Here is a 27,276-nt window from a genome sequence, read left to right as displayed (position 1 = left end):
ATTTGTAGCGTTTTTCATATTCAATTATTCATATTGAATTATTTGCGAGGTCATGTGGCCCTCCAATGGTCATGCTGAAAAAAATGTGGCCCTCTCCATCATGTAAGTTGCCCATCCCTGGTTTAGGCTATTACATGCTCTTACATGAAATCCAGATCGGAGACCGGACCGGATCTTTACATACCCAGGCAACGCCCCTGTGATTGAACCATCCACCCACCCCCAGACTTGCACTTATTATTGCGTAAGAACACACATCAGGAATCCAGAGATTAAATGTATTTATTAGACACACGTTCATTAAACAGAAACAGTAACATTAAAAGAGCATGGACGTAGAATTTCAAAGTGCCATTTGAAATATAAGTAATACATTTTAATGAATGAAGAAACATTGGTTGGAAAAAGAAAATGTCATACAGGCCTAAAGTCCAAACCTTCACACTGTAGACTTTATTCCACAACTCCTAAGATCAAAACAAGACGAATCATATCAACATGAGATTTTATAAAGGACTATCATTCTTTCAGGAAAATCATAAAGCTTGAAGGCGTTAGAACTCAAAAGGTGCAATTTTATTTACAAAGAAAATCTAGATAATAAACCTTCCAAAAATAATTTTCTATATGATCTATTTGCCCTTCTAGAATACTATTGCATTTATTCTCAGAGGCCATTGTTTTATGCCCTTGATAAACACTTTCCAGTGAAAAATCGCCATTGAATCAACATTGCAATCATGTACGTAGAGGAGTGTCAATTCAACACCGATTCAACCACAAACTGTTTGCTGGTTTCAAGTATGAGCAATACCATGAGCTGTAGAATACGACCTTTAATAAAATGCCCTTCAGAATGTCTGACTGATGCAAAAAAAGAATGCTAAAGCTTCTGTGTGATGTGTGTAATGTACTGTTTGATATTGTAATGCTTATTCTGCGATGTACACTGCCCAGCTATTAGGAACAGGGATTTGGACTTTGGCATAGTTACAGCATCAACATACAGCCTACAAAATAAGACTCCATACAGATCAACAGAAATCATATATCAGCTTTTAAACAACTATCATTCTCAGCTGACATCATTATACATTTTGCTTTTAAATTATAAAAGATTTATTTAAAAATGCAATTTAATGAATTTAGCCTGTACTCTACTGCCTTAAAGCTGAGTTAACACCCAAATAAAATACTACAGATTGCAATTAAAATTATAAAAGCTGATAGACATAGAATTTATAATGATACTAAACAATGCATGCATACAGAACCAACTGTAATATAGTTTTTTAGTGATTGAATCTACAATAAATCTTCTGGTTCTGAACCGAAATAAGAACTACACTTTCTTAATAATTCTGTCAGCTCTATAACAGCAGTTAGCTTCGTAGAATAACATGAATACTGTATGCTTTTCAAAAATACAAAACATAGAAAATACTTACGTCTTTAAAACAGGTTCTAGATTTCTCCAACACACATACACACACACACACTTTCACACTAGCGCATTTCTTGTCATTGGCCTTCGTCTGCTGGTATTATTTTATGTTATGAAACAGAAAATGTAAATTGAAATAAAGAGACATCTTAATTTTAAGATTAAGAGGAATCTTTTTTGCAAACAACCGTAGTGTAAATATGGACTATTCTACTGCAGTTCTGCTGAGAACGGAACATACACTGAGACACGGAACAACAAGACAAGAAGGAGCAGACACATGTGGCATGTGATAAAGTGTGTGTGTGTGTGTGTGTGTGTGTGTGTGTGTAATATAGACCACAGTGAAGGAGATACAGGTCAGAGGATTGTCTCTCTGTCGGCGCTTTTCTCTGAATCGTTCCTCCGATGCTCCTTTCTCACACTGCTGCTGGACAGGCTATGAGGAAACAAATAGAAAGCACTTTACCCAAAAACACACCCAACACTGCAACCCCCTCCCCAACGCTCAAACAGAAAACACTGACACTACCCATTAACTGTCCAGTCCTTTAAAAGACATGTCCTAACTCCAGCCATGGACAAACTATCTGAAAGCTTTTGTGGTGCAGGTAGTCAGAACACCGTCTTCTAACCCCCAAAAACCTGAATATACCCTACACAGGTCGGCTGGACAGAGGAGAGGGAAAACAAAAAATGACACATTGGTGTTACACAATAACAGCAGAGACATAGCGCTAGCTGAATCATTTTAAAAAGACAGAGAAAGAGCATCTCTGAAACTGTCTTTCACTGTTATTGCTGAGAACCTGGCAGATTTCCTCTAGGTTTACCTTTAAAACCACTGAAAGCAAAAAGTATCGATCTTCACTCTTAAAAATTCCAAAATACAGAAGTATTCATTTAACATGTCTCCCAGTGCATCTTCTACAATAAGTTGCTTTCAGAGTTTCACTTTCAGTGTTTTTTTTTGTTTGTTTTACCAAATACAGGCAAAATTTATGTTTGTCCTTTTTATTTGTGGCTTTTAGCTTAAAAAGTAAAGATCTTTGTTACCTCACAAGTATAAAAAGTTAAAAAGGTTAAAATTAGTGGTGTCAATCGATAAAAAATTTAATCCAAATTAATCACACTTCAGAACACTTGTTCTTAAGATGCAAGTTTTTACAATGGTTATTTAAATAAAATAAAAGAATGAATGTAGGAAATGTAAAATGCAATTATATTTATATTATTGGTGTCAATTAAAATAGTAGTACCGGTATATACTTGTATGTTTGAGGGGAGATAAAACCAATGTTGGGGCTCTGGAATAATTTCTGAATTAAAACTTAATCTTTTGAAGATAAAAGCGTGTTTTCAGACCTGTAGTACATTTCTATGTTCCGGATCCATTAATAAGTTCTTTACTTAAAGCATTTTATCGTTCTCTTTGGTTTGGTTTCACACAGGCATAACTTAATGTTTGCAAAATTTTAATTGGAAAATACTTTAGTTTAAACTGTTTAGAAACCAGTCCCTCAAAGGGTCTGTGATTAGGGAAAAATGATTAGTCTTTAGTATTAATCAGGAGTAGTTTTAAAGTACAATTTAGTTCAGAAAATTACACAAGATTTAAGTTCAGGTTGTTAAAGAACACTAGCCTACAGGAACCCACAGCAGCACACATAACACATAACCATGAACTGAACTAATACCAACAGCAAACTGGAGCTGATTATTTTATTAGTGGTGTGCTGCAGAATTACATGCTGACAGCTAGATTCAAATAATTGGTAGTCATTTTATTTAAATTGGGAAATATCTAATATTTTGCATAATTACACTAATTGTTTTAGGAAGATGCAGAATATAGATGCAGGCAAGAATACAGACAGATCTGGATTTGACAAAGACAGACTTTTAATGGTGCAGAGTGATGGGAAACACCAGCTGTGCAGAGAAGAAAACATCAGGTATGAAAAACAGATCAACTTACCTTTATTACTCAGTAGCTAGGAGGTTAGAAAGAAAAGCATATGATGAGAAATACAGTTGGAAGGCAAACATTTGATTAGCAAAGGATGATCTTGTTACATTTTTTTTTTCAAGTTTTATTAATTGTAAAAAATAACCTGAGATAAGTTAAACTGTTGTATGTATATAAAAGTTTGTTGTATTTTGTTTGTTATTATAAAAAGGTCAAATGTATGTAGATTTTTCACAGGAATTAAATCATTAATTATCATTAAGGTAAAAGTTGAGTATAATCAGAGACTATGACTAACCTTTTTGTGGTGGGATCATGTTTTGAGGTGTCAGAATTCATAGTCTTCCAAGTGTTTCCAAAGGAGGCTTTAGACATCTCATCAGTAATATTCACAGACGATGGATCATCCCTTAAAAAAAGAAAAGTCTAAATCAGTCACAGCACAAACAGTACCAAAATAATATGTCAGCTCTGTATAGTAGAAAAATAATATGAAGCTATGTTTGTCTAATTTGTCAGTAAAATTGGCACGCACTTGTAGTGTGCCTCTAATGGCACTTGTACCACTCCTTCTTCCTCTGCCAGAATACTTTGCTCCTCCTGGCAGAAAAGAAAGAGAGGGAGGAAGATAGAGCAGGACAGAGAGAGAGATAGAGAGAAAGAGAGAATGAGAAAGAGAGAGAGAATGAGCAGGGAAAGACTTTTATTGCAGTCTTGCCAGAGAGAACTTCATCCACCTTTTGATCTTCTATTCCTCAGTTTCCTGTTAAATAAACTTCGCACATTAACTTCCTAAGAAGCTGTAATAGTTTCATGTTGATTTCAAACCAGCAGCTCATGTCAACAGTACAATAAAAAGGTCGTTTTAAAACTGCATTTGCAATATGTGAAGCAAAAGCAATTAAAAAAAAACATGCAAAGGCTAATTTCGATGCTTATACGATGTGTAAATACTAGTGTGTTTTATATAAATGTAGCTCACCTCTTTCTCTGCATCCTCCAGCCTCTTCTTCTTACTTTCTGGCATGAGGTCATCCAGCCAGCTCAGCTCACGCTTAGTGAAAAAAAAATCCAGCAGCTTGCGGATGAACACCAGAGCCAGGACCTGCCCACAGCAGACACAACACAAACAACACACATGACACGGAGCCAGGAGCGCAATATAATACCAACAACTGTAACCAGATTTTCTACAGCAACTGCTCATATCTGCCGTAACTGTTTTGGTTGAGTTTTTCTTTTACCTTTTTATTTATTTTATATTATTTGTTTTTGTTTTATTTATTTATTTTATGGTTACATTTTAGCCTTTTTATTTATTTTATTAATTTCATCCTTTTATATGTTTTATGACTGGTTTTACTTTTTGCCTTTTACCTTTGTATTTAATTCATTTCATCCTTTTATTTTATCTTCAGTTTTATCTTTTAATTTAGTTCCATCATTTAATTTTTTTTTCATTTTGGTATTATTTTGTTCTCTATTTCTTTAATTGTGTTTATATTTTATTATTTTAATTATGTATCTCTTTATTTTATGGCTTTGCATTTTAGCCTGTCTGCAAAAAAATATATATATCCTTTTATTCTGAATGATTTTATTTCTCATTATTAAATCTTATATTGTTTGTGTGTTCTTATAATTTAAACTTATTTTTCAGTCCCTTTAGTAAGGGACTTTTTGTAAATGCTCGTGATAGCAGTAAAACAATATAATACACTATAGCAGTAAAAGAATATACTATAAAGAAAACTATAAACAGAATGGCCATTCAGCAGCTCACAGGAATTTATTACATTACAACCTTTAAATTACTGATTAAGTAAAAGTATGTAAGATAAGTACCATCATTGGAAAGACGATGGCTGCACGAGAGGTTTTAATGACCCACAGGAGGATGAGGCAGCTAAGCTGGACGATGGTGAACAGGTGGACCTTCCGCAGAGGAACATGCCTCAGGTAGATAAAGTCTGGCTGGTGTTTAGCAGGCATCCCAAACAGCCTCAATCTGTCAAAGAACTGGACAAAGAGAGAGAAACAAACACAGACACTTAGAAACTTTAGAAACTATAATTTTAAAATGATAAAGAACTTAAAATCAAATGTTATTTTGTTTACTTTGTGTTTTTACCTGTATTCCTCGAAGTGAAGATGCTCCCATGTAAAGGAACACTCCGTACAGCACAGGCATGGGAATGAACTGCAGAACAAACACGAAATGAGCAAAGCGGATGATAGGAGTTCTTCTGTGGACGAGCCAGAACTTTCTCTATGTGGTAATTAAAACCCCACCAATATGCTGCTATATTTCACCTCCTGCTTAATGAAATTTATTTGCATAAAGAAGAAACAACTTCCTTTTTCTGGCACCATAACTTAACACCATGTTTAAAGATATCTCCATGTATTTCTGCAACACTGTGAAAAGGATATTAGGATTTTACAATTATATTACATACTGTATAAGTCTAGCAGCACATTTATAAAAGTCTAGCACTTGCTGATGACCAGCCTGGAGTCCAGCCCTGTTTCTGACCATTCTGATAAATCTCTATATCACACAGGACTACTGTAAATCTCTGTACAGAAATCATTTGCATCAATCACAGAAAATGCTTAAAAGACGCAAAGTCTGACCTTTAGGACTGAGGTCATGAAGACGGAGCAGCCCATAAGGAGGAATATCATGAGGCCTGTGAAGCGCTGCTCTCTGATGCCCAGGAACTTGGGCTGCTCTCCTGGTGCTGAGCTTTCTGACTCCAGCTTCAGGCTGTTCACGTGTGAAATGGAGAGAACTGTAGCCGCCACGAACCACGGCAGTCCCATCAGTGAGCACACTCCCAGCATCACCGCCACCACAAACAGATCCAGGTGGTAACCACAGCCTTTCTGCAACCAAACCAAAAAAAACAAAAAAACTTCTACATCATTAATAATATGCAGGGCCTTATAAAAATATTAAATCTGAAAGTGTTTCCCCTTAAATGTACTTGCATTTTCTTTTGAATTACAAGTGATACATTATTTTTTGTGCTGCAATCAATTTGCCCTAGTATGCTTTTTTAAAAATAATGATTTATCATGATTATATATTCTCTGTATTGGCAGTGTGGCTGTTTTTTTCTTTCTCTCTGTTCTTGAACAAATTGTTGAAAACAACTGATGACTGTGTTTGTGAATTTCAAAATGACTTTTAAGACGTTTTAGTTGGAAGTGGTTCCCCTGTGCAATTGAGCTGTCAGCCTCTCATTGGCTGATTATGTGACCTTCAATACTTGGAGTGTTTTCATTGGTTGTTTTGTAATCATGTGTGTTTTAAAAGCTGGATTGTTACCAACTTTTGTCTTTTAATCCTAATGAAGGCCAGAGTGCTGAAATGCGTTAGTTATTTTTGCATTTCTAATAAATTAGAAATTCTCCAGTCAACAATTGCTGCTGGTTTTTACTATTTTTTGAAAACTATTATTTGTCAGTATGTTGGAAAAAAATAAAACATTTTGTAAATATTTAACCCCTTCAGGCTAGTACTAATTTTCCCATTCTTTTTGATGGACTTGCTTCAGGTTGTTCAGGTGAGTCAGAATAAATGTCAGGATACCATTTTTTCAAATGGATTAGGATCTGGATTTTACTTTTAGCTATTTTTGAACATGCACCTGTTTGTTGTTAGACTACTTATAAATTGTCTGGCCTTGTGTTTGGGTTTAATCTACTAATGTAAGGTTCCATGCTTTAGTTCAGTGGACTGAAGCAGTTTTTTTTTATTTATTTATTTTTTTTTTTTATCACCCATTCATCGTTTATTTTTAACAAGATGCCCAGTCCCTGCTGAGGAAAAGCATATATGTGGCAAATAAAAATGATTATACCACCCCCATACTGTACTGTTGGAATTGCGTTTGTTGGGAAATGTATCACATAGTGGCTCATTTACTTACATACATACATACATACATACATACAAAAGGTGTTTTTGCTTTAGCAGGATTCGTCAAATGGTTTCTGGTAAAGTCAAGACATACTTTGATGTTCTTTATTTATTATTGTTTATTTTATTATTCCGTGTTCCATGAAGGCCAGTTTTAAGAATAGCTTTTATTATATTGCCAAATAATTGCTTGTTTGATTCAAAGCTTCATGGTTATTCATGGTTATCTTATCTGATATGCATCTCCAGTCTCAGCCACTTATCTCTGTAGTTATTTCTAAGGGATGATTTTGTCTGTACTACGGTTTTACTAGTCAAAGTGGCTCCAGGTTTTTTAAGTCAAGCAAAAGTACAGTATATGTGGCCAGTTTTTTGAAAACTGAACAATTAATTAAAGAAGTGGAGGCAGGTGAGCTAATGGTTGTTAAGAATAGAAACCTATATGTGGACATGTTTGACACCCCTGGTCTAGACAGTGTCTGAGTGTCAGTTTGCATCATGCTCACTTGGATATCCAAACACTTGTATATTATCTTGTTGCCTTTTCCTATCATGTGCATGTCTTTAAGTTTTCTCTAATTGGCTTAGAAAGCTCTTCTGTGTTTATTTTCACAGCTTTTCTTCAGATTCTGACAGATTCTGATTTTAATTACAGGGGTATTGACTTTAAAGGAAGCTGGATATATTTTCTTAATTGTCAATCTGTAACAAGCCCATATGGAATACAAATGTTTTACTTCTTACTTAAAAAGTTTAAGTTAAAGCTACAACTTATAAACCAGTGAATTGCTGTTTAATAATATAGTCCAATGCGGTCTCCTGTGTTTCCATTAACTCACTATTCCCTTATCAGCAGTATCAGCCATCCTAATAACTCTTCACATATAATCACATGTTTGAAAAAGTAAAACAATAATATAGGTAACAAAAAGAGGAAGCATGCACACTATTCATATCTCTACCTTGAGTTTGTGCTCCTTCCTGTTGATGATAACTGCAGTGATCTGCTGGTCCATGAAGATCAGGATGGTACAGAGCAGAGCTGGAATCACTGTAATGATGCAGGTCCACCATGGATTTGGTCCCAATGGGTTAATAAACCAACCTCGGTCATCTCTCGTTGGCTTTGTGAAGAATAACATAATCATATTAGTACAATAAAACAAATTGGGGGGAAATTTAAACAAATTTTAATCTGAACTCAGCGTAACTATTAAACTATTAAAGTTCCAAAATACAGAAACAGTAGCTGAAGAGTGTCTGTAAGTGTCTTGTGTTTGCTGTAAATTCTTAGAAAGCCAAAAAATTGCTTAAAAAAGGGTCTGCAAGCTCATTTTTAGACAGTAAAATAATATATAAAAATCGCAACACATGCACACAAGACGAAATAGTACAAAGCACAAAATAACTCTGAGTTATTTTACTCTAAAATAACTGTATGAGTCAGGATTGTGGGACCAACTCACCTTAAACTTGCTGGGAACCTGCAATTTAGGTGAGGGGACCCCTAAAACGTAGTCCACCAGGACCATGGTTAGAATGGTGAAAAACACAGCAAAATCACTGATGATCGCTCTTACCTATAGAGAGAGCAGCAAAAGAGAAAATACAACTTATGAACAACATTTCTAACACATAGGCCAGTCACAATATACAGCTCTGGGGGAAAAAAAGAAACCACTTTAGTTTCTGAATGTTTTTCCTGATTTTGCTATTTATAGGTATATGCTTGAGCAAAATGAACATTGTTGTTTTATTCTATAAATAACAGAAAACATTTCTCCCAAATTCCAAATAAAAATATTGCCATTTAGAGCATTTATTTGCTGAAAATGAGAAATGGACATAAAAATAAAAAAGATAGAGAGCTTTCAGCCCTCATATAACGCAAAGAAAACGAATTCATATTCATAAAGTTGTAAGAGTTCAGAATTCAATTTTTAATTCTGGTTATAGTTTTCTTGCATTTCTTGGCATGTTCTCCTCCACCAGTCTTACACACTGCTTTTAGATAACTTTATGCCACTCTGGGTGCAAAAATTCAAGCAGTCCATTTTGGTTTGATGGCTTGTGATCATCCATCTTCCTCTTGATTATATTCCAAAGGTTTTCAATTTGGTAAAAAAAAAAAAAAACTCGTAATTTTTAAGTGGTCTCTTGTTTTTTTTTTTCCAGAGCTTTATATGCCATAAACTTAACTTTTAATAAATTAATAATAATTCTATAACTTTCGCTGACCTCAGTAATGTCTATTATGTTTTGTATTGTAAGGAGGGCCAATCAACATTAATCAGCAGATATGTCAAATGTGTTGGTTTAGTATTTTAAAAAATATATATTCCAACTGCAGTGGGTGAATATTCCTAACAATTAAGACTTCATTGCTATCTTTAGGTGGGAAATCGCATTACTGCGCTATTATATTATCATTATATTAGTGCCATAAATGGTGTTATAATTTATCACAAATATTTCTGGGATAATCGATATCATCCAATTAAAAATGGCTACTGATACACATAAAATATTGTTATATAAATCATATCAGAACACCCTTTTCTGTTAAAAGATTATAACTGTACTGTAGGGTCTCCAATTTACTTCATCAACATTTGGAGTATCCTTCTCTTGATGTTCCACTAGAGGGCACCAGCACACAGTAAAAAAAAACCTCACACACACTCACACTCTCACACAGCATGCCCTCCTTGTGTTTGTGCGACTGCATGGTTACTGCAGTACCTTGGTGGGAAAGTACCGGCTGGTCTTGAACTCTTTAAGGAAAGCAGACATGGCCACAGTGGAGAAGAAGAGAACAACAGACCAGAACAGCACATCAGGGATGTAGGGTCCGTGCGGCCCACACGCCGAGCCCACAAACACTCCTTTCTTCTCTATACAGTCCTGAGAGACACAGCACAGAACATACAGATGAGCAGACTCACACACAGAGGGAACTAGGTGAAAATAATTACACTCCGTATTTAGCCAACACGCTGTAATGCTTACAGACTGTTACATCATTCACTTTCCTATATTAATCTTATTGACATCACTGGTTAATTCCCAATATCCAATTTTAATCTGAGCGGCTGCAGTCATTCTTTTCTCAGAACGTGATGGATTACTGTAATATGGATTTAGAAAAGCTAATAAAGCTTTTCATCATTTCACCCATGAGTACACCAGCATATTCAGTATTATTAAACTACTTAATATTCAGAATGTCTCCTCATATTTTTAACAGCTTAATGGACTAATACAAATGAAAAAACACTAAATAGTTTTAGAATTAAATTTATTTAGAAAAAACATTGGTGAGCAAATTAATACCAAGTCCAAATGACTTTAAGAGACACTGAAGTAAAGAAGTGACATTGCCTCATATTTAACCTATTAACATGCCTTGACCCGTATACAGGCTACAGTGAGTGTAAGTGAAACAAAACCCTTATTCTCTGTAGTAAAACAGGTTATTTAAACTCTGAAATTTTGAGGGCTTTGAAATCTCATACAGGACACTTGGAGAAGAAGTCTGTTCTCTCTCTACTTCACTTAATAATTCCAGATCAGTAACAGGAATCAACCCAAATTCTGTGTGTTTGGAAATTGACGTAAAAACTAGACAAAACATAATTAAACTAAAGGTTTGGGGGAGACCATGGACTGTTTGATTTGTATTTAGGATTTGCATTGATTTCAAAATGAAGTGCAGGAAATTGTATTATTTTATTCATTATATTTTGAAAGTTGCAGATTTACTTGACTATTTTTCTATACTTTCTATTACAATTACAATTATGATTTTCCGTAATCTTCCTTAGCAAACATGAAAGCTTTTTATGTAATGCTTGAATAGACATCCTCAAGATTTAGTGGTGTAATATCAGACAGACAATTGACAAACATCCTAGCCTGTTAAGGGGTTATGTTAAGATTCATCAACAATTTGATTTAATTCACACCTCAGAAAGTTTCAGTTTTTAACTGTTTTTGTAATTTTGTGTTTTCATTTACCAGGAGATCTACGGTGCCAAACAGTGGCAACATTCAGATGGGACTACAATGAACAAACCACTGCTGAGGTCAGTGAAAAAGTGACCTAATTTGTTTAGAGGAGAAGGAAATAAAACTTATTGACCGTTTCTAACAAAAATAAAATCACACAACCCTTATGAAGAGGATTTAATCATTTTTATAGTGCTCTACTCAGAATGTGATGAAAAATAGTTTTTCTTAATAGACTAAATGTAATGCACATCTGAGAAAAAACTAGATTTTCTTTACCCTCCTATTATGTTCATTTGTGAGGAACAGCAGTGATGTTCCTGGGTCAGTCTGACCCGGTGCATGTTCAATTATCCAAAAGATGATCCAAAAAAAAAAAAAATCCTAACCAGCAGTGTTAATATTTTTGTACTAACTCTATTGCTAATTATTATATCAGTATTTAGTGCAATTACCTCTAACAAGTAATGCTCCAATTAGGATAATTCACTCGTTTTGTGAGGAAATAAATGTTTAAACTTTTTTTAATGTTTCACTACTTACTTTTGAAAGACCAACATATAAAACACAATAGTTTTACATAACATTAAAACATAACATTGCAATTTTGTTTTAGTTAAAATTTTTGTAGGGGGTGGTTGCAAATATGTGAGATGAACCATTTTCATATTATATGTTGATTACACTAATTAAGGCAAGCAGAAGGAGTTTCATACTGAAACCCAACCATTTGACCCGTAACATAATAGGAGGGTTAAAGAGAGGAAATGTCCCAATAATCATATTAAAATGAGGATACAGAGTGATAGAGTGCAGCTTCCTTTTTCCTAAATAAAATCCTGTGAAATATTCAGAATAAGGTCAATAAAAGAAGTTATGCATTTGGTCCATTTTCTGTGATGCACTATGATCCTCTGTGACCTCTTAGAGCTCTCGCTCTCTCTCTCTCTCTCTCTCTCTTTCTCTCAGACCCACAGCAGTCCAGTATTGTTATGAGTGGTGCTCATTTTCAGTCCAAAGCAGGAGAAATACATACAGTTCGCTTTTAGTGGTCTGGCACGGCTAATCCAGCGTAATCCAGGCCACATGTCCTTAATCTCTAGTGCTGCTCTGTCTCCATCTGGGAGAGAGAGAGCATGCCACTCATATGGTTACGAGACAGATTTTATAACCTTTTTTCTGTAAACTTAACTTACTAAACCCGACCACCCTGCCGCCTGTTCATTTTCTCATTTTATGTCACTGAACTGAATGAGGAAAAATGCAGAGAATGTAACATTGGGGCATTTGTAAGATCTTTTTTATTATTCATTTAATGGTTGTTCATTCTATGATAAAATGGACCTTGTTTTGGCTGCTTGAATTTATACTGACCTCAACTTCCAGAGCCTCCCAGTAGATCTCTGATGCTGTAATATTGTTCTGCTCCCAGTACTGCAGAGTGGCATTGCTGGGGTTCACAGGCTCAATACACGCACAGCTGCAGATATAGAGACAGGCTAATGTTATACGTGCAGGCTTAAAATTACAGCTTACTTAACAGATACATAACCATGCTAAGTTTTAGGCATTAAAAACACTAATATTAGAAAACTACATTAGTATTTATTAGACATTAGTACTGCTTTTACGTATATCGATGAATATATTCAGACTGGATTAGAATATCTGGAGGAAAACTATAATAAAAACTGTACATGTCTCCTCAGTGACAAACATCTTGCACATGCATGTAAACGGAATTATCATACAATGAACTTTGAGTTTAACACTACAATGTATAGTGTTATACCGGAGTAAAAAAGGAGCATTGCTTCATATTTAAGTCTGGGGCTAAGCTTAGTTCCAACAACAAATTTATTTGACTGTTTTTACAAATAGGAAAGTTTCAGTTTCTAAAAAGCTTTCATTTTGTGTTAATATTTACCAGAGGATCTCTGATATATATTTTTTAGAGACTAATTTTAAGTCATGGCAATGACCTAAGGTGTCAATCACTTGATCCAGATTGGACTACAATGATAAAAAAAGTTTAGTAAAAAGAGTTTAGTAAAAAAAAAAAAAAACTGTGGTAATTCTGCACCTGCAGGAACTAACCCAGTCAGAAGTTTACACACTGAACTATGGAGAACATAATAAAAATAAATCGCTGACAAATGACCAGTACTGTAAGTTTAAGAAAACCCTGAGAATACGTATGTTTTGGGATATAAATCCTGTCTTTGTGTTCATTGTGTCACTCTGTTACACTGTGGAACTAATAAAGAATAATCTTATCTTTTAATATCTCATCTTACAGACATATTATTAGATTTTCTCTATCATTCTACTCATCTCAATATATTGTGTATGTTTATGCATGTGTGTGTGTGTGTGTGTGTCCTCACGAATAGGTGGTGAGTTTGTCTAAGTTGTTGTTCATGTTGATGGGATACGTCTCGCCAAGGTGGATCAGCTTCTCCAGAGCCTCATAGATAAAAATAATGCAAATGAGGGAGGCGAAGGCCTCCTCCGTGAAGCGAGTGATGTAGCAAACGAGTGAGCTGGCATCTGTAGCCACCAGCAACATACAGAGAAAAGCAGTCCACAGGCCAATGCATGTCCTCAGGGACAGATAGGACAGCCCATACTCTCTAAAAAAAAAACACAGAGCAGAGAAACAAGTTATTGAGAACATTATCATATATCCGACCGTGAATTAAAAATAGCATATCATCACAGTCACGCAAGAAAACTGTACTGTATATCTATCTATCTTTGTAATTTTTTTCTATATTGTATAGATTTTATGATGAATGGACCATTAGAAATGCTCAAAAATGACAAAATAATAAATAAAATAATTTTATTTCACTTGCATTAAAAATTAAATTGTTTGTCTTTTTTCTCCAGTTTAATTATAATTTTGCACATATAACGTTTCTGTGTGGCAACACAATATAGCCTCTGTCCATAAAAAGCTAATCTATGGTTTTACTACATACAAACCCACTATAAATTTAGAGCCGCCAGTAGCTGAGCAAAGTTATTAAAACAGCACATATGTGTATTGAAAACCTCTGACATATAATCAAGAGGACGATGGATGATCACAAGCCATCAAACCAAGCTGAACTGCTTGATTATTTGCACCGGGAGTGGCATAAAGGTTTTTCAAAAGCAGTGTGTAAGGCTGGTGGAGGAGAACGTACCAAGATGTGATTAAAAACCAGGGTTATTCCTCCAAATATTGATTTCTGAACTCTTTAATCTTTATGAATATAAACTTATTTTCTTTGCATTATTTCAGGATTGCAAGCTCTATGTCTTTTTTTTATTTCAGGCATTTCTAATTTTCTGCAAATAAATGCTCTAAATGACAATATTGTGATGTTTGTAGTTTATAGTAAAAAAAACAACAATATTCATTTTACTCAAACATATACCTATAAATAGCAAAATCAGAGAACCTGATACATATATATATATATATATATATATATATATATATATATATATATATATATATATATATATATATATATATATATATATATGAATGTACAGTAATCTTTTTTTCTTTCTAGGGAGTTTCAGAAGAGCTTCATACTTTCTCTCTTTCAGCATCAGAGGCAGCAATTAGGCAAGGCCATATGGATACACGGATGAATCAGAAAGCACTTCATTTGCATTAGGGATTAGACAAGACAGCTATCTAAAAATCGGCTTACACGTCTAAAATGTGTGATTCTGAAATGAGTGAGGGAACATATGAGAAATTAATATGTAATATCATGAAAACAAGTATTATAATGACAAAAGCCTCACTTGCAAAATTTGAACAAAATCTTCTCGAACACCAGGACAGGACCAGTGCTGCCAAGGATTGTAAGGGGCTGGCCAGCAAACAGCGAGTAGGCAATTCCAGTCATTGATGCACCAAACAGAGATTCAATTGCACTCTAGAGCACAGAATCAAACATAAGGACAAAGACAAAAGCTGAGATTAAAAAGTGTCAGAGTGTGCAGATTTATTCATAAGTCTCTCTGTAGTCTTTGTGCTTTTCTTACTATGCGTCCTTCTGTTGCTTCTCCTAGCAGACCCCCAAACGTGATGACAGGAGACATGCAAGCGCAGTAGAGGAAGAGGAAGGAGGCCACGCACTGCAGGCTCAGGGCGTCTGTGTAGTCTGACAGGTAGTGTGGTGCCTTGCGCTTTATGTCCAGGAAAAAACCTCCAAACAACCTGGAACACACAGGAGGACATCACTTGCTTTGCACTATTAGTCAGTATAGTCTACACTGACTTTGCTGGTGATATGACAATATAACATTGGGCAAAATTCATAAGATACATTTTTGTATATTTTTTTTATTTACTTTTCCTATTTTTTCCCCCAATTTACAAGGCCAATTACCCAACTCACTCATTAGGACTCCCCCATTACTAGTAATGCCCCAACACAAGGAGGCAAAAGACCACACCTCCTCCTATATATGTGAAGTCAGCCACCACCTCTTTTCCAACTGCTGCTGATGCAGCACGGCCGAGTAGCATCACAGCGCTAACGTTTGGAGGACAGCAAAAGCCCACTATATTTTTTGTATACTTAACTATTCTTATGTACTTATGTAAAATAACAGCTCAACCATGCTCCACTGACTTGTGACTTGTAAAACATAGAAAAGCATCTCTCTTGTTGCCAGTACAAGTTCAGTGCATTGCTAACTGCACTGTGTATCTCTGGTTAAGCGTGCAAAACAGAGCTAGCAAAAAACCCAATGCGTTACCCTCCACCACGACAATCCACATGATTTGTCCTTGTTTAGTAATCATTTTGTATCTCTCAGCTCGAAGCTCAGGTACAAAGTACACTTGCTATTCTTGCATAGTGCCTCTTTAAACACGGCCATGGAAAATGTACTTCTTTTATTTTTTTTTATCTTTTACAAATTTCACAAACAAGGTCTTTTTTGTAATATAAAATTATTAGTTTCTTATAAGTGCTTCAGTCAAAAAATAGCCTCCCATTTTTTATGAATTTATTTAGCAAAAAAGGTTGTATGTTGCATCTCACATTCCTTTATTAGTACTGACAATAGTAGTATGTTTAGAAAGATGGGCCTGGGACTAAGTTGAGGATGGGGGGAGTGAACAAACAGTGCTTTCTGCTCCCTCATCATTCATGGCTGAGGTGCCCTTAAATAAGGCACCTAACCCCCAATTGCTCCCCATATGCTGAGGTGGCTGCCCACTGCTCTGAGTGTGTGTGTGTGTGTGTGTGTTTGTGTGTACTCACTGCCCCTAGTCAATAGTGTGTGAGTGGAGACACACATTTCATTGCACTGCTGTGCAATGCCCATAAAGGATAATTTCCAGTATTTACAGAAACAGATGCTGATTTACATCATTAGCGCATATAAGAAATCTAAACACAGATCTGTTTCTGATACTATATATGTATCTGTTGCTGCTGCCTTTTAACAAGAAGACCAAAGAAGTAGCAATGTCAGTAAAACAGACAGACCATTGTGAGGCAAGAAATTCTGAATAAATATATATATCAGGGAGGAAAACAAGAAGGTGGGGATTTCAACACATACACAAGCACAGATAAGGGTATCGTACTTGACACCTCGAATTCCACTGAATTCACAGCTGTCATGCATATCATTAGCACAAAAAGAATACACCCTTTTATATATAGTTATATAATGAAATCCAACTTTTAGTTAATAATAGTTTGGGAAACATAAATTAATTTCTTCCAATGTTGCAGCCCACTCTCTGTGTATAGAGGCACTATTATTGATGCTATGTTGATTCTTTTGTAAACCAAATTGAGGTCATGCCCATATATATTGTACAATAAGTCGTAAATGTGATTATCGTGATTTTTCATTCCACAACTGAGCCTTATTTAACTCATGATGTTGTCATTAGTCCCTGAAGCAGCCACCTTAACGCAGTTTGAATAAAGCCAAAGTAAAGTAGACTGGTGGAGACTTTAACCCCTAGCCACAGTGGATTAGCCTTATAATCTCAGGATATAATCGGGTTAAAGCTACTCTTAATGGGGCTTCGTTTAACATGTGATTGTTGCAACTGAACGAGAGGGAAAAAGGGGGATTCAGGAACAGAAGGGGACTGTTGTTATGAGAGGAGAGAAAGTTGCAGTAAGTTGTGAAAACTGTCACTCGCGGGGGGAGTCTCTCTGACCAAATGTCAGTTGTGGCGTCTGTCCAGTTCATTTGGAAGTTGTGAAACTAGATTTCAGTGCCATGGCATTTGTTTATAGAGAGTAAACAGCTCATGAGCAACAACGATTAATCTGCAATTAAGACCTATTTTCTCTCATGCTTACAGCGCTGGCTTGATCTTTAGCACCTGCGTAACCTCGCTCAAATGCACACACACTCGTTCAACACACACACATACACACTTCTGCTTACTCACACACAGACATCTGAACACAAGCACACACTGTCCAAACCGACCTCCCGGTGCGCTGTAGCTCAGGGCCTCCATGCCCCCCATGTTCCTCAGTCTCTGCCAGCTCTCCATTGGGGACAGCAGGGATTTTTCTCTTCTCCTATTTATCATACACATACACACACACATGCACACACACACAGAGAGCACTTGTGTCAGCTCTGTCTCTTCCAGCTCGGAGTTCATGGAATATTTTGGAGGGAAAATGGCACCATCAGGAAAAAGTTCCAAAAGTCCAAATGCTCCAAATAGATAAACTGATTAATAAATTAATTACAGAGCTGTCAACATTATACACATCAGAAAAAACTCTAAGTATCAATATATGCCCTACATATACTGTATTTAGTATACTCATCATCAACAACAATGGTTGCAAAAATAGTGAAATCCAGAAGAAAGTGTCGCACTGCAATATTATTCGGAAGAAATATAAAGGTTACCAGAAATCATAATTAATTTAGACTGATATGGGCAACAACTCTTAATTCTTAATATTTATTGAGCTACACATGCAGAAGTAGTGTAATACGCATGTACAACATGTTTAGAATGTTCAATGCAACATGTTAGCCGCCCAACAGATCTTTTGGTAGAAGTGGAGTATTGATAGTGCAACCAACAGCTTCCCACATATTTTCAATCTTGCGAAGGTCTGGCGATGCATCTGGACATGTCATAGTAACTGTATCTTCAAGGCAAGCTCCTGAGATGGCAGCAGTATATAGACCAGCATTATCCTGTTGGAATTGCCAGAAAATGTAGGACCACAATTTACGTAATATTTAGCTGTCAAAGGCTACTAGGGTTCCTGTATTGTTATCGGTTACCGGTATTATTTATTTTGTTATGTTGCTGTTTTAATAGTGCACACTGCTGCTACCAAAAAATCCACTAGATGGCATTACATATATAGCTTAATTAAATTATTTAAATTTGACCATTAGTGCCTAATGTGGTGTATTACAGATCACTTGTATCACTTTGCATCACTTATATCAAGTCCACCTTTTGAAATAAGATATTGTAAGTTTGATGAATCAAACCAATGACTGACCATAGACTAATCTAAAACTGGCATAGGCCTTTCTGCTGTAAAAAAAAAGAAAAAAGAAAATCGAATTGAATCGTGACCCTAAAAACGGAAATAAAATCGAATCGAGGATTTAGAGGATCGTGACACCCCTAAAGGCTACGTTTACATTACCAGGCTGACGTGACTAAAATCGGATTTTTTGCTTAATGTGGTTCGGATTGTAGCTGTGTGAACCTCTTCGATCTAAGCATGTACTTCAGAGACCAGCTGTTTGATCTCCACTCCAGCAAAAGATGCTCCACATATGAGCTGCTAACGCATCCATTTCCCTTTATAAAGCTTCGAGTCGTCTCTCAAATATGACTATTTTTGTTGTTGGTGAAGAAGGCGACACTTATACATCAATGTGCGCATGTGAGGCGTTTCATTTAAGCAATGTGGCTTGTAATGTGAACATAGCCAAAGTGCCTGTAATGAAGACCAAATGTGATTTGAAACTGAACACATGAACATGTGTGACAACAAACTGGGAATCGTTGGTCATCTCAAGCAAGGCAAAAGTTGGACCCGTCACTAAAGATGACCAGCTGCCCTTCTGCTTTTGTCTTGGTGGAAACAAACCAATGAATCTGTCTGTTGAGGCATTGTGTTCAACACCAAGATAAAACATTTGTGAACTGTTCCAACAGCACAATACTATGCCACATACTGCTGATGTCTCAAGAGCTTGCCTATACCTGAATGAAAGTGTGTGGAATGCTATTGGACACATTCTCAACACTCAACTAGAGCTTAGATTCTCTGCCCGAACCCGACCTGACCCGAGCCCCGACCCGACCCGAGGCCCGACCCGAAATCGAGTCGGTCCGGGCCGAGATTTCCCACCACATTCCTCGGGCCGGGTCGGGTCGGGCTCCAGAAAATAGTCTGAGATGTAGGCATCTGTTTTTTAATTATATTTTTATTTTTAAATAAAGCTCTGGTGTGATAATCACAATGTTGCTAAGTAACCAATTATTATTGTTATCGAAAACGAACCAAATAACAAAAACTGAAAGTAAAACCAAACTAATTTATTTATAAGCGCTGTTTTCACTCCCGCCGTTGTACAGTCCGCGAAGCGGAAGTCTGATTCAGCAGGGAGTCGGATTCGGCACAACAGCGGCAGCGCGGCGGCACCTCGCGGTCCGCGGTGTTAGTTGTAAGCGCTCGCGCTAGCTGCAAAATACGACAGAAAACACTGAGGGAGCTGCAGAATTATGTATGGGACTAGAATATGAGCACGAGGAGATAAAAGAGAACCTTTACCTGTGAGTTGCTCACACCAGAACACGCAAATCTCTCTCTCTCTCTCTGTCTCTCTCTCTCTCGCACGTGAACTCCTCCGCGTTTGACTTGCAGCACTGTGTTTAGCTGTTCTTAAAAATCATTTTAATGAAATAATAGCGCTATGCTTCTGTGTTACAGTGTAAATTAACATAATTCTGATCATATTTCGCTCATTCAAACAGCCCAAAAACAGCCAGTTCATGGTTCGGGTCGGGTCGGGCTCGGGCAGAACGTGCACGGGCTCGGGTTGGATTTTTTGGGCCTGATCTAACCTCTACACTCAACACACATCTCTATCACAACTTTTGTAGGAATATTCAGGCTGCATGGGATGGATTATCACAGAACACCTATAGAAACCTCTGCAGCGCCATGCCAAGACGTCTGGCATGTTGCATTACACATGCGTTCCACGCTACTTCTGTATGTGTAGCTCTACAAATATTGCCCATATCAATATACATTTTGTATTGTTTATTGTTCCTAGTAATCTTTATCATTACCTTTCTTCTGCAATCCAACATGTCCCTTTAGGTGCAACTATGTTTTGATGAAGAAGCAAGACTAAAAAATGTTGCAGCTCTAGAAGCTTCGATCATCTACCTGAGAGGGGACATTTTTCGGTGGCTCAATTCTAATTGACGGGTCCCATTCTCCAGGTGGCAGGACTGTTACTTGGTCGAGGAACTCGTCGATTCCAGCCACCAGATCGTTGCGGTCCTTGGCTTTATATGCAACGTCATGGAAAACCTGGAATGGACAGAAAAAAAAAATCCTGACACTTTGTTTCATTATATTCACTTCCCTGAATAAAAAAAAAACGGTTTATACAGTCCAAAATCACTGCTAGTAAAAGTACATATTAGCATAACTCAACAGCAGCGCCTTTACTCTGTTTCCATAGCAACGCAGTAACTGACTGCTAGACCAAAAAGTGGTGTTCTAGCTAATTAGCAGGCATTTGCATATCATTATGTGCTCCTAGCGCCTTGAGGAAGGAGTGAGAGAATGTGAGAAGTTGTGGAAGGTCTCTGGCTTCCTCCACTCTCTCCACTCTCAGTAACGTCTTAGGGAAACCTCTTCTGTCATAACTGACGCAATGCTCATAAAACATTGGCAATGACGTCTCTAAACCCTGAGTAAAACAGGACAAAAATGCAAAAACACACCTTCATCACACATAGGGAACAAATGAGATATTCATTTGAGATATCCAGTTCTGGACAGACGTAAATTATTTAAAAAAGATTTTTCCTCACCTCATCAGTCATAAGAGTTGCAATGGATCGTCCAATCTCATGATATTGTGGTCCTTTACCAAGAGGCCCCAAAAGAATGAAGAGGAACCTGTTGGCAGAACATTTGTTAGCAGACTTGTTTAGAACGTGGGAGCTTATATCCTCAGCTTGTTTTGAACCATAAAGGCCATTTTCACTGACTCATTTTCACATTTTCAGTAAGGTGGAATTAAAGCTTAGAGGATAAAAAATGAACCCAATTCCAGCAGTGTGTGACCACATTAACCCCTGGGTTAAACTCGCTTTAGAGACCAAGATACAGTGAATTCATACTGTATTAACCTCTGGAGGGAAACTGACTAACGCAACAATGTTTCAGTTTAGTGTTTTTCCTTCACTGTTTAACTAATGATGACTTCTTTCAAAGGTTAAATAATGATGACACATGGTCTGCACATATTGCACTGATACACAACTCAATTTTGGAACATTTTTATTGGTCCATTCATGCTCCAATTTAGACTCAATTTAAAGAACAACTGCTAGAATAAAATAAAAATATAAAAAAAACAACTACTGGAAAAATAAAAATAAAAGTTTTTTACATGATATCAAAAATGCTAGTTTCACAAATGACTGCAAATAATAGGCCATAAATAATCCAAATTATCATGAATTAATAAGCCAGTTCCTCAAAATGCCACAATTAAACACTGTCACTTGGTGAGCTCTGTAAAGTTAGTGGATGATGATTAAGGGTCAGGGTAAGGAAAGGGCTTAAGTTTCTACCTCATTCCATAGGCCTGACTCAACAGCTAGATATTTATCACTTATTAAAATCAAAAACTAAAAATATATTTCAGGCATTTGAAACTGCACATGCAAATAACAGCTAACTTAAGCATATTTCAAACTAATTTAAAAATATATTTAATAAGTATGTGATTATTCATTTATATTAGTAAAATAGGTATTTGTAATTGGATGTTCTACTAGCAAACTATACTTTCTAAAAAAGAGAGAGTGAGATTCAATGTAAATCAATGTACTAGTCAAAGTACTAGTCAAAATTAAATAAGGGATATAGCATCATGGAAATATGTCTATATTCAATATGACTTTATAGAACTGATAGTATTATTAGTAGACATTTGAATATTTATGAGAAAAATGCATCATATTTCTCTGTATTTTGAGTTTTTATAATTAAAAACTATTAAAAAAAATATTGCATCCCTGATGACATTGTTGGTTAATTGGATTGCCATAATTAATAACAATAATAAATTCCACCATCCCACAATAGTATTAGTGACATTATGAACATTATTTATTCTACATTATAAATGTGCAGTAAAATTAATATGTGCATGGCTATGTTCATGTACATGTTTTTATCTACAAAAAAAATCTTCTCTTACTGACTTAACCTTAAAATGTATAGTTGCTCAGTCTACTTTTGTTTAGTTTTTTTTTTTTTTTACAGTGCAGGGTCTGATTTGAGAGTTAGATGGACAGTAGATGTCTGACCTGGTGGTTATGGGGACTTCTGCCAGGCCATTGAGAAGGACAGCAGGAGAGAGACGAATGAAAGCCACAACCGGCTTCTCCAGGAACTCCAGCTCTCCTACTAGGATGTTTGAGGCCTCAGCACCAGCAGGGATCTTCTTCATGAAGTGGAGATCTATCTACATGTACATCAGAGAAACCAGTTTAGACTTAAAACTGTGTTGCATTATTTGTTTAAACTCCTTTAATCTATTGAGGTTTACTTAGCATTATAGCACTGATGTAAAACAGCATGTGTTCTAAATCTAATAAAATATCTGTATCCCTCTTTCCACGTTAATTAAAAAAAAAAAAAAAAAAACACCTTTTTCTGTAATTCCTAAACACTCAGACTAGGTTAAACTATACCAAAAGAGCATTTCCTATAAAGTACTAGGACATATGGAGGTATGTGATCTAGTACTGAGATTATGGCTATTTGCATAATCTGTAATCCAGTGTATTATGTAATGTTTGGTAATGTTCTCTTTCTTCTTGGAGCTCTGTCAGCTGTGCTGTCATTTTAGCCCATTTTGTTTAATTGTTAAAAAAACCAAAAAAAAAACCATCTCTCATTAATTAAATGTTGGTTTGTATTTTTTAGCACTACACTCTCTTATTTTAATCTGTGTCTAAAATGTGTACTCTCTGTAATAATAAAAAAACAGACGAAGAGATAAATGATTCTGTTAGCTGGCACCATGCCAGTATTATACAGCATGTACTATGCTTTATACTTAAATATTATTTGTGTATTATATGTATTCAAATAAACATGGAAGAAGTCATGAGATAGCAGTATGTAAATTGAGTCTAGTATTCTTTTTAAAATTATATTATGTAAAAACATGAATGCATAGTATTTAAAAATCTGTTTATACACACACCAACATGCATAGCCCCGAAAACTTCATTCAGATACAGTATATACACATTACCTTAGATTAGACATACATTTTTGCACTGTTGCAAAATGTACAAGATATTAATATAGAAACTATGAAATATACAGAAGTCTATATTTCTATTTACATATATGCTTTAGATAACAAATCTAAAGTTCCAAATAATAATAAGCTAATTAGCACAATTCCCCTATATTTGTTTTGGGCAGTGTGTTAAAACAGGTCTTTTAAAGGGAAGGGGAATTTTTTTCTCTAAATTAATTACTCTGTCCTACATGGGCAACAGTACATTCAATTTAGGCATTTTATGGTTTCAACACAAAGCATGCTGTGGTTTTCCTCTGCTTTTAACTCATAGTGTGTGATTATAAAGGCTATATGATGTTTGGACAACAGAGCTGAAATGCCTGTAGATTAGGGCTGCAAATGTTTTATACGGTATAATCGATAATGTTGATTCTAAAAAATTGTCGACTTTAAATGTTCATTGTCAACTATTTGATAATTTGTAGCACCACACAAATTACTGTGGACAGAAACACAATGGGAGAAGGGTAATGGGCTCAGTCACAAAGTTTACAATCAACTCTGCCTGCGCTCAAACACAACAGATTACAAATTTACTCACTACATAGCAGCACGTTCCACAATTAAATGGCATTTAAATGTTCCGGACATTTCTAAACTGATAAATCTACCCACAGCAAGCAAATGTGGAGGGCATGGAAGAAATAATCGTTAAATAATCGAATAATCTGAGAAATAATCGGCAGATTAGTCGACCACCAAAATCATCATTTTTTACAACCCTACTGTAGATGGTCATGCTTACCTTACTGAAATCCACTGAGCTGTTCTCCCTGCTAACCTCTGGCTTAAGCTCAGGGGCACAGGGCTGTGGAGGGATCATCTGGCCTGTGCACACAAGAACAATGCAGAAAAAGATAGTCATGCAAACAGGCCTGGTCCTTTGGCCACTACTAGCAACTATGGCTAATGCATTCATAGTCAGTCATTGCTCTGCCAATGCAAATCAAGCAGAGCAGAGTGCTTCTCAAGGTCTCGAGTAGGGTTGCAGCGGTAACCGGTTTCACGGTATACCATGGTATTAAAATGCACGGTTATCATACCGTGTGTGTTTGCTTATTACCGGTAAAACGCAAGCCAGCGGAGAAAGTCACCCGCGCATGCGCAACTCTGCTCCGCTTCAGCTACTCAGCACACAGCGGTGAGAATGGCAGAAAGTGCATCAGACTAGAGCTTAGATTCTCTGCCCGAACCAGACCTGACCCGAGGACCGACCCGAAATCGGGTCCTTTCGGGCCGAGATTTCCCACCACATTCCTCGGGCCGGGTCGGGTTGGGCTCCAGAAAATAGTCTGAGATGTAGGCATCTGTTTTTTAATTATATATTTTATTTTTAAATAAAGCTCTGGTGTGATAATCACAATGTTAATGCTAAGTAACCAATTATTATTGTTAATGAAAACGAACCAAATAACGAAAACTGAAAGTGAAACTTAACTAACTTATTTATAAGCGCTGTTTTCACTCCCGCAGTTCTACAGCGGGAGGTGTTGTGCCGATTCTGTCCGCGAAGCGGGAGTCGGATTGAGCAGGGAGTCGGATTCGGCATAACAGCGGCAGCGCGGCTGCACCTCGCGGTCCGCGGTGTTAGTTGTAAGCGCTCGCGCTAGCCGCAAAACACGACAGAAAACACTGAGAAACTGCAGAATTATGAATTGGACTAAAATGAGCACGAGGAGATAAAAGAGAACCTTTACCTGTGAGTAGCTCACATCAGAACACGCAAATCTCTCTCTCTCTCTGTCTCTCTCTCTCGCACGTGAACTTCTCCGCACTGTGTTTAGCTGTTCTTAAAAATCATTTTTATTAAATAATAGTTCTATGCTTCTATGTTAGTGTTAATTAACATAATTCTGATCATATTTCGCTCATTCAAACAGCCTGAAAACAGACTTGTAATCTTGTAATCAACAAGCTTGTAATCAATGTGGCCGTAGTCACAGCTAAAGGAGGAAATACATCAAACCTGTTCTCCCATCTCCGAGAACACCACCCTGCTGTGCAGCGCAAAGTATGTGTTCAGTTTATAATTTTACCTAAATAACCTAATTAAAACTTCTTTGTAGTCGTGCACAACCCATGCGGTAAGCGCCCGCAAAAGCGCTGAGTTATCCGAAATTTGGGCACGCAGGTACAGGCGTGAAGTGCGTGCTACGATGGATTCACGTGTCCGTGTAAAGGTCCTGGCCGGACTGGATGTGAAAGACGCCATTCATTTACATGCGTTAATTTTCAAATTCTGACGTGCCTGTTTTTCATATGTTGAAGGTTTTAAGGTATGAAAGCCTTAAAATAGAAATCTCTGTTGTGAGGATCATGTCAGAAATAAATCCCCTCTTTCTGCAGTATCTGGTTATATACCAACTTTTTTATATATATATATACACTCTTAATGCCCTTAAGAGTAGTGGAAAAACATGGTTTCCTTCACCTGATGGTGTAGTTTCTACAATAAATAGTTAATTGAACAAAAAACCTTTGTTGTAATTTCTTTAAGGGTCAGTTTAATAATATATGTAACAAACTGTGATACCGTGATAACCGTGATACCGCGGTATTTTCCGAGACGGTTATCATACCGTGAAAATCTCATACCGTTGCAACCCTAGTCTCGAGGTTAGAGTGAAGCAATTTAGTAATGAACAGAGCTATATCAATGTAGACAGCTGTTCATGGACAGAAAAAGAGAGAGAGAGAGAGAAAGAGAGAGAAAAAGAGAAAGAGAGATGTACGTAATGTACTGATGCTCTGCTGAGGTGCATTAATAGTATTTGCTGATTTAGTGCAGACAGAAAGAGAGCCAGACACACAGTGATCATGGGGCAGGTGGGTAACGTATGGATGTAATGAATGATGGTGGGCGGTATGATTTTGAATAATCCATCACTATATCACTCCATTCCACAATAGAGTGATGCAAACATGAAATTAGCCACAGAAAGAAGAGAAAGAAGATAATCACCGCTGAGTTAGTTTTTCTGCCGGTGCTAATTTCAGTGTTTGATTCATTTACAGGCAGATGCAAACTCTATTTACTAACTGCAGCAAGAAAAATAGGGAATAATGAGATGTAAGGTTCCCTTATTCCATTCTTAATCACACTTTTAGCATTCTACTCTAATAGAAGCCACAGCTGTGGCTTGCTAAACATGATGTAGCACCAAACCTCATTAGTGTGGAGTGAGAATGACTGCGAGTGTGTCCTACGCTGCATAAGTAGATTTTCTATTTAGCAGTCATGTTCCCTGGCTCCAGGGCTGCTGTTTTTGTGTGACTTTTGGATGAGCACTCTGCATGAATTAGCGTACCAAT

General features: G+C 36.5%; 1 protein-coding gene across 3 annotated transcripts in view; it reads right to left on the bottom strand.

Moving 5' to 3' along the window:
• Positions 1-264: 264 nt before the first annotated feature.
• Positions 265-27,276, bottom strand: part of slc4a10b (solute carrier family 4 member 10b) — a 71,206-nt gene continuing 44,194 nt past the window's right edge. For all 3 annotated transcript variants that reach the window (XM_007230404.4, XM_007230407.4, XM_007230405.4), the window contains 20 exons: positions 24,710-24,792; positions 22,955-23,112; positions 21,446-21,533; positions 20,790-20,936; positions 17,827-17,921; positions 15,400-15,574; positions 15,157-15,290; positions 13,737-13,982; positions 12,724-12,829; positions 10,084-10,245; positions 8,808-8,921; positions 8,304-8,465; positions 6,051-6,302; positions 5,545-5,613; positions 5,259-5,432; positions 4,396-4,518; positions 3,949-4,013; positions 3,712-3,822; positions 3,423-3,438; positions 265-1,883 (listed from right to left, as the gene is read on the bottom strand). In XM_007230404.4, the coding sequence (XP_007230466.3) occupies positions 3,432-3,438; positions 3,712-3,822; positions 3,949-4,013; positions 4,396-4,518; positions 5,259-5,432; positions 5,545-5,613; positions 6,051-6,302; positions 8,304-8,465; positions 8,808-8,921; positions 10,084-10,245; positions 12,724-12,829; positions 13,737-13,982; positions 15,157-15,290; positions 15,400-15,574; positions 17,827-17,921; positions 20,790-20,936; positions 21,446-21,533; positions 22,955-23,112; positions 24,710-24,792 (2,471 nt within the window). In that variant the 3' untranslated portion in view covers positions 265-1,883; positions 3,423-3,431. The remainder of the gene's footprint in view (positions 1,884-3,422; positions 3,439-3,711; positions 3,823-3,948; positions 4,014-4,395; positions 4,519-5,258; positions 5,433-5,544; positions 5,614-6,050; positions 6,303-8,303; positions 8,466-8,807; positions 8,922-10,083; positions 10,246-12,723; positions 12,830-13,736; positions 13,983-15,156; positions 15,291-15,399; positions 15,575-17,826; positions 17,922-20,789; positions 20,937-21,445; positions 21,534-22,954; positions 23,113-24,709; positions 24,793-27,276) is intronic.

Source organism: Astyanax mexicanus, chromosome 11 (assembly GCF_023375975.1).
Source record: "Astyanax mexicanus isolate ESR-SI-001 chromosome 11, AstMex3_surface, whole genome shotgun sequence".
NCBI classification, from domain to species: Eukaryota; Metazoa; Chordata; class Actinopteri; order Characiformes; family Acestrorhamphidae; genus Astyanax; species Astyanax mexicanus.
This window is presented reverse-complemented; position numbering and strand designations above follow the sequence as displayed.